The sequence below is a fragment of the Acartia tonsa genome, chromosome 2 (assembly GCF_053477335.1).
Source record: "Acartia tonsa isolate MP-2025a chromosome 2, ASM5347733v1, whole genome shotgun sequence".
Taxonomy (NCBI): Eukaryota; Metazoa; Arthropoda; class Copepoda; order Calanoida; family Acartiidae; genus Acartia; species Acartia tonsa.
This window is the reverse complement of record NC_137261.1, coordinates 14444683-14453164: the sequence shown is the minus strand read 5'-3', so window position 1 is coordinate 14453164 and position 8482 is coordinate 14444683. Positions and strand designations below refer to the sequence as shown.

General features: G+C 31.3%; 1 protein-coding gene across 2 annotated transcripts in view; it reads right to left on the bottom strand.

The window, feature by feature from the left end:
• LOC145305194 (uncharacterized) overlaps window positions 1–8482 on the bottom strand; it is a 35527-nt gene that overhangs the window by 330 nt on the left and 26715 nt on the right. Inside the window, exons 16-19 of one of the 2 annotated variants that reach the window (XM_080146747.1) lie at window positions 8137–8220; window positions 7721–7781; window positions 2667–2721; window positions 2116–2298 (exon numbers count right to left, since the gene is read on the bottom strand). In XM_080146747.1, the coding sequence (XP_080002873.1) occupies window positions 2116–2298; window positions 2667–2721; window positions 7721–7781; window positions 8137–8220 (383 nt within the window). Of the gene's footprint in view, window positions 1–2115; window positions 2299–2666; window positions 2722–7710; window positions 7782–8136; window positions 8221–8482 lie in introns of those variants that run through there. The other variant, XM_080146757.1, reaches the window with a different exon arrangement.

Here is an 8482-nt window from a genome sequence, read left to right as displayed (position 1 = left end):
CTAAATATATATAAATCAACATTCAAATATAAAAAAAGGGAAAACAGCCAAAGATTGATAAAAAATCATGTCCTAAAACAACAGCCTAATTTCACCGGTAGATTTAATCTAAGCCATTTTGTTAAGTATATAGTTAAAAGTTATAAGCATAAATATATCAAAAATATTAAAAGATTCGTGGAGAATGAATATTGAAACAGACAACCAATTAAACAAAGTTTTTGACAAACCACCAATGGTGGCATATAAACAACCTTCTAATTCCAGCCTACGTCAAATTCTTGTTAAATCCACACTCCCTGACAGGGAACACAGAATTCTACCGGGACTCAAACCATGTAATATGAATATATGTAATATATGTCCATACATTGATGCAAAATCTACAACCACAAGTTCAAACGACAACAATATAAAGATATCAATAAACCGCGAGGCCACCTGTCTTACAAAAAATATTGTATATTGCATAACCTGCTCTTATTGCAAACAACAATATATTGGCGAAACTGGACGCACTCTAAGAACCAGAATTGGCGAACATTTGAGATATATAGCAAATAACAAAAACACGGCAACAGGACAACATTTTCAACAACCAAATCACAACATGAAAGTTACAATTTTACACGTTCTGAAATATGAAGGAGAAACAGAGAGAAAGATTAAGGAGGCAAGATGTATCAATCTATTCAACACAAAGACAATAGGCCTTAACAATAGATAATAAAATTAGTAAATGATTAGCTAAATATTTTTTAAAAAATTTTTTTGTTTGTTCAACAACATTTTTAAAAAAACTTCTTTTAGTTTACATAATAAAACAATAAATGAAAATATGAACTAATTCATTTTTTTAAAAAGAAATTTTCCAACAATTTGCTCAATGTTTTTTGTCAATATAACGGATATAGTAAATAATAGCTAATGGCAAAATAATTTTTTTATTTTACAAGACCAAAAATTCTTACTTAAATTTTATTATCATATTTATGTATATACCTAGTTATCTCTTTTTTTTAAAAAATATTTTTGGAAATATAATAGACATAGTAAATGATAAATAACTCCAATATCAAAAACCTTTTCCACACAATTTTTTTAAAATGTCTTTTTTTGATTATCAATAATAATGTATAAACAGTTTAACTTTTAAATACCAATTTTTTGTCAATATTATGGATATAGTAAATGATAGCTAATAGCAATTTAAAATTTTTTTATCTTTACAAGACCTAAACTTATAAACAAAAACTATTTATTATCATAATTATGTATAAACAGTTACTTCTTTAAAAATCTTTGGAGTACTCTAATAGATATAGTAAATGATAGCTCACTCCGTTTTTTAACCATCAATAATAATGTATAAACAACTTGACCTCTAAATACTAATTTTATTCTACAGTATCTATGCAGCATAACCTAATTCTAAATACTTTATCAATAAAAGTAAACTTTAATTTTGAATGATAATTTAATAAAAAAGAAAAGAGTTTTTTTCATATAAAAATGTTAAATAATAAAATTCATGTATATTAATGTATTTTTTAAACACCCCCCCCCCCTGCTGATTATTTTCTCCTGCTAAAAAAAAATTCCTTTCAGTTTACTTTTAACATCCAACTAAACTCAAGGTTGATCATATTATTTTCTTCTTTTTTTAGCAACATTTTCTGCCTTTATATTTCTACAAATTTCTTTATTTTTACCTATCTTTTAATATGTAAATTAAATTAATATGATTTATGTCATTTAGACTGAAGAGGGTGCAATGTCCACCGAAATATATTTCAATAAATAGCTGGGAAGTATCAAAGACTTTTTCACTCAGTGAATTTATCATAATTAAAAACTTCAGCACGGACCTAAATGGATAAGACATAAAATTAAGTCTTCAGTAGAAAAATATAAATAGTGGTTGAAAAGTTTAAACACTCAGCTTCATGAACCAACCAATAAAAGTTTTAAAAGAGTCCCCAAAAGTCAGCGAATAAAGGAACGTTATTAACAAACTTTGGGGGCACGTGTAATCAAAAACTCATTGTCCCCTCCCTCCCTAATTTTTCAGTATTTATAGTGACATACCAATATGCTAAGGTACATTTTATTTACCTGAATGATCCAGGCCACTTGCAGGTTGTTCCTTTACATTTGTACCTCCGAGTTCCTGGCGTGTCACAATATTCGTAGCAACCAGATTTACTACCCCGTTATCGTTTGGCTCGGCAAAGTTAATGTCAAAGTTTGGTGTTTTATTTTTGTGCTGTGTGTGGCTATTCTGGTTATTTCCCTGTAATATTTAAACATTCATGTTGTGCTCTGGTGGTTATTTTATAACAATGACACTAGAACTGGTTTTAAGCCTAAAATTAAATATAGCCGTTGTTTACAGGGATCTAAAGGGATAATGGCCGAAAAATTAGAAATCATTACGTTTGGGCACTCAACTTAATGAATAATCTAATCAATTTCATTAAAAGTCCCCAAAGGTAATAAGCCAACGAAGAAAAAACTTTGGTGACTGCTGTAATACAAAGTCTGATGTCCCCTTACTTCCTGCTTTGTTTAACTAACTAACGCGATCGTGCATTGACCTTTAATTTGTTTAGTTTTAATAATATGACTTTGATTCAAATCAAACTTAAAATGTTTATTTTCCTGTAGAGTTTTAAATTGATTTCTTTGGTTTCCATTTTCTTTAAATTTGGATTCAACTTCCTGAGAAATAAACAAGGATGACAACATCCATAAGTAGCGAAGCTCAAAATCTATTGATAGACATCTGGAAAAAAATAATCTTTTGAGTATGTTGAAAAGACTACGAATCGATCTAGCAGAAACGTGTAGAATGTTGACTTAATTAATCCCTAAAAATTCCAAATGTTTATCTTGAACAGGAGTTGAGTTAATCATGAAAACTAGGAATCTATCTAGCACCACAATCAATATTCAAATCTTATTGAAACTTAGTAAAAAATATGTTAGGATGCAAATTTACTTAATTCTTGAAAATTTCATTAGTCTGTCTAGAAAAGTAGTCGAGAAAATTACGAAAACAAAAAAAATCTAGGAATCGATCTAGCACCCCAATTAACAAACAGATGGACAAAACAATGTATAGATTAGATGCGCATATGTCATAGGAATTTTCACTAAAAATTTCAGCTGTTTATCTTCAATAAAAGCCGAGAAAATCACGTTTTCCTAATTTGTCTCTAACAGACAGACGGACATTTCGAATTATAGAGTAGCTTCGATACTAAGAAAGATAAATATTTATGTTCGTCATTCTCTACCTTACTTTATCTTTATTTACCCAAATTTTTTTTTAACATTACCAAATAATTTAATTTCAAACTTCTTTGATTTCAATATTGAAGTTAAAAAAAATAATAGTTAAAAAAATCTACGAAATTAATTAATTTGGAAAAAAAAATCATCCGCGAACTAAAATTGAAAAAATCCTCGAATTCAAATTTAAAAAATCTACGAGTTTATAAAAAGGGTCCCAATTTTATTTTTGTCTCATTATTTTCCTGACTATCGTCAAGAAAGGTTATCTGACTTTTGTCAACAAAGGTAATTTTTTACTTAATTTATAATAGTTATTTATTGCATCGTATTATAAAGCTTTCTGCGGATATTAAGATAAAAAGAATTCAAGGTTCAAACCATTTTGTTAGATCCTATGGGATGTGCTGAATTTTAATTTCCAAATGTGTACGCAGTTTCCGCGGTGTTTCCTCATCCTATCTCAATATTTACTATTAGCTAAAAAAAAGCTTCAAAGTTTTGAACGTATAAACGATTTATACATTAAAAATTTTTATTTTTAAAAATCTTATTTCTTTTCGGAAGTTTGAAGCTTTTTTAGCTAGTAGTAAATATTGAGAAAGGATGAGGAAACACCGCGGAAACAGTGTACACACTTGGAAATTAAAATTCAGCACATCTCCTAGGGTCTAACAAAACTGGTATTAATTATATGATTTTTATTTAATTATTTGTAAAAAATTTTTGTGGTACAATGCCATACATGATTTTTTAGTATGGCCGAGAACCGGTTATTAATCAAGCGGTTATTAATCGGTTTCAAAGCCATACTAAAATATAATATACAAGCGGCTTCGCCCCTAGCCTCTAGGGGCTTTGCCCCAAGAGGTATAAATACATCTTCTATTACTTACCCAGCAGAACGGATCGCAAATTTTCGCACCTACCCAGCAGGAAAACATTTTCTCGATTAAATAACGAATTCGCAAAATTCGTAAAAAAATAGTCTAATTTGTTCTCAAGAAAATTACTACTGTTGCTGCTCATAGTCTAATGTGTTCTCAATAATTTTTTTTTTTGGGGGGGGTAAATTTTCATTTTTTGGGGGGTTGGGGGTGTCCCACCCCCAAGAAAATAGCTTAAAACCACCACAGGACCGATAGGTAGATACCCTGAAGAGTAGAATCTGATCGGTTCAGTGATTACCGAGATCTTAAGGGACGGACAGACAGACATCGTTCTACTTTGTATAATAGATACGTAAGTATTTAAATTATTTTATGAAAATTAGATTTTGTGTATTATTTATATTTATTTTTTAGACTACAAAGAAGTGAATCAGCCGAAAACATGACTTGGAATAAATACAACCCGTCATATGACAGCCCGCATCTGTGAACGCGGCGCAGCTGTTAGGGCCCATCCTGCCGCTGGTATCTGCCACCTTGCAATTGATGCTGTATGTTACCGGAGATCCCGGAGAGTGCAATGTTGGTTTCTTGGAGTTTGCTTTGGTTGCTGGATGTATATCTATGTTTACTGTCATCATTGGCCTGGCTTGTAAGATTATGGTAGAGGATGCCTGGGCTGATGGAACGCTATCAAGAAAAGGAAATACTGTTGTCTGGCTTATGATTAATTCGCACTATGCGATGCTTCATTCCCAGGTAATAATATTCTTTGCTTTCTTTATCTATGCTGCTGTTACTTATAGAAATATAACGTATATGTATATGAACAAGGACAGCAAGTACTATTGTGCTGTACATATAACTAGGAGCGCCTACATTATTTCAGCAATTTTCTTTGCTTCCTCTCTCTTTGCAACCCTGTACATCTTTGCATTCTGGGTATTTACAAGAAAGGGTGGGTTAAACGACGATAGCATCCAATTGGAAGAGGTAATAGTTTCCCCTGCATCCTCCCCCGCCACCAGAAGTGCATCTGCAGGATTCCAAGCGTCACCTGAGCCGGCAAGGAGCATCAGATCCATGGATACGTCCAGTTCTGATGATTCTGGCAGACCAGTTTCCCCTGGATTCTCCCCCGCCATCAGAAGTGCATCTGCAGGATTCCAAGCGTCACCTGGGCGGCCAAGGAGCATCAGATCCATGGATACGTCCAGTTCTGATGATTCAGGCAGACCAGTTCATTAACCATTTCATTTTAAACCAGTATTAGATAATGATTTTATGTATGTATTATTGTATTTACATGTATATCTTGTTGTATTATTGTATTGATATGTATATGTATACCTTTTATTTATGTTAGTAATCAATATAATGTCTCGTATTTATTCAAATCCGGTGGATAGTAACCGGTTCTCGTGAATACGAAAAAACTATATCTAGCATCGTATTATATCCAGCTTTCTACGAATATAAAAATGTACGAATATTCGTGGAAAGCTGTTTATAATACGATGCGAGAAATAAACATTATTAAATGTCTAAAATATATAATATTTTAAAGTTAGTACTTATAATACGATGCGAGAAATAAATATTATTAAATGCCTAAAAGTTAGTATGTTTTTCAACCTATTCTTTAAAAAAAAATACACTATTCTAAGACATGAAGATATATTTCGGTTTTAGCAATCATTTTCAATTCAATAAATAATAATATAATATATTTGAATTTTTTTTCTAAAGTCCTATAATATAAAGTGGTAAGGTTTTTGTCTGAAGCTAAAGATCTCGGAAATTACACGTACGAATAGGCTGTGCTTTTTTGAAAAGCTGTATAAATATCTTGAGGGGGTTTTAGGCTTTTATTCTGACATCCCACGCCCTCCCCTAGAGGCTAGAAACGAAGCAACTAGTCCTTATAATAAAGTAAAAGAAAGTTTGTTTGTCTGTACCGAAGGATACGCTAACTGCTGAACCGATCGGATTCTCCTTAACAGGGTAGCTTCTCATATGTCCCGGAAAGTTTTATAAATATTTGGGGGGAGGGTACATCCACCCTTAAAAGAGAAATCGCCACTTAAAATAATTAGGTTTTCATACCACATTATTTCAAAGTAGCTGGATGTCAGATTATCCATTAATATTTGGATAACTGATCGCTAGTTATGTGTATAAAGTTAGATTATTATTGCACCTCCTTGGAAGGTTTAGATCTATTTTTTTACCTTATCTTATTTTATAAAGTACTAAGTCTTTTTTGTCTGTAGCTTAACTACTCAGGCGATTGAGATAATAGGAAAGCTTCACAAAAGTCCCTCGATGGTTATAGGCTATTTAATTTGTAGATTTAAGTCATGTGGTGGTTTTAGGCTACATTTCTGCTTTCCTTACCCTTCAAATACAGAACAGCTAGATGCTAGGGGCACAGTCGTTAGTACAATTATAACAAGGATGACAACATCCATGAGTAGCGAAGCTCAAAAATTTATGGATGGGAATACGCTTGTTTTCTTAAAACGACAGGAAATTCAATTTTTATATCCTTAACTTAAAAATTTTGGAAAATCGGACCATAAACACCAAAGATCTGGAGAAAAATGTGAAAAATACAAAAATAGCCTAAAACCTGTTTAAAGATAGTCTGACTGTCATAGTTGTTTTCTTTAAATGACAGGAAATTTAATTTTGATTTCTATAACTGAAAAAATTTTGGAAATCGGACCATAAACACCTAAGATATAGAGAAAAATGTAAAAAATACAAAAATAGCCTAAAACCTGTTTAAAGGTAGTCTGACCGTCATAGTTGTTTTCTTTAAACGACAAGAAATTTAATTTTGATATCTTTACCTGAAAAATTTTTGGAAATCGGACCATAAACACCAAAGATATGCAGAAAAATGGTCCGACCGCCATTGATGTTTTATAGTTAATTGTGCTCATTACTAATAGGAATGTTGTCAAAAAATTTCAGCATTCTATCTTTTATATGAGCTGTGTAAATCCCATTTCCCCCATAGCGTTAAGGACTTAGTGACGGACAGACAAAGTAAATTATAGAGTAGCTTCGCTACTAAAAAATAATACCTAAGTATTTATTTGAATAATATTTACTCTAAGTAATATTCACACAATCTTATATTTTCAATTTACTACTAGCGGATACGCCCCTAGAGGCCTCTATTGGCACATGAAGAGGTGAGAGTTGAATCACAAAACCTTTTTTTATAATTAGATTTTTTTAAAAGTAAAAAAACCCCATTTTTTTTATCTTAGTTTAGAATTTTTTTTTTTTTTTTTTGGGGGGGGGTAGGGTAATTTTTTCTAGGCGCGATTTCTCTTGGGAGGGTGGTGGTACTCTCCCCAAAAATAGTTATAAACCTTCCCAGGACTTATGAGAAACTACCCTGTTAAGGAGAACCCGATCGGTTCAGCGGTTAGCGAGATCCTTCAGTACAAACAAACAAATAGACATCCTGTTACTTTATTATAAGGATTTAAGAATGGAAATTTTTATTTACCATATTTTACCTTTATAGAAACATTATGATGTTTAATATAATGACTAGAAAGCCAATCTCGAACTTTAAACCTAAAACACAAAAATAATTAACTTTTGTACTTGTTTTCTTAATGAGTTGGTAGTTGGATTGAATTTTGATAAAAAAAGTTAATTTTAGTTTTCTCTTTAATAAAAAACATCAAAACATAATTTGTAACATCGAATTTGAGAGTAAACTAGAACAGTTATTTATCGCATTGTTTTATAGACAGCTGCCTACAGATATGAGAAATTTTAAGGTTAAAACTGGTATGAATTTTATTAATCGTAGAAAATTGTCTGTAATACGATGCTATACATGATTTTCCAGTATAGCTAAAAACTGGTTCTAATTCAGAGGATATTAATCTGTTTTAAAGAAATACTGGAATAAAAAGGTTTCTACCTGGCATCACAAATTTGGCAGAAATGAGGTCTCTCATTAGTATGAGTTGCTTGGTGGTTTAATAAATGCTTTCTATCTATAAACCTGAACAAATATTTATAAAGTAGTAAGGTTTTATGTTTTGTTTGAGACAGAAGATCTCGAAAACGTCTGGTCGGATTGAGTTATGTTCCTCAGGGAAGTCTTATAAATATGATAGAGTTGATTTAGGCTATTTTCTTTTCCATTGTAGAGCCCTTAGAGGCTAGGGACGCAGCCACTAGTGTATTTCACATTCAACATAATTTAGTAATCAGAATTTAAATACCTTCACAAAATTAAATAAAACATTTTTTATATTGGTAGA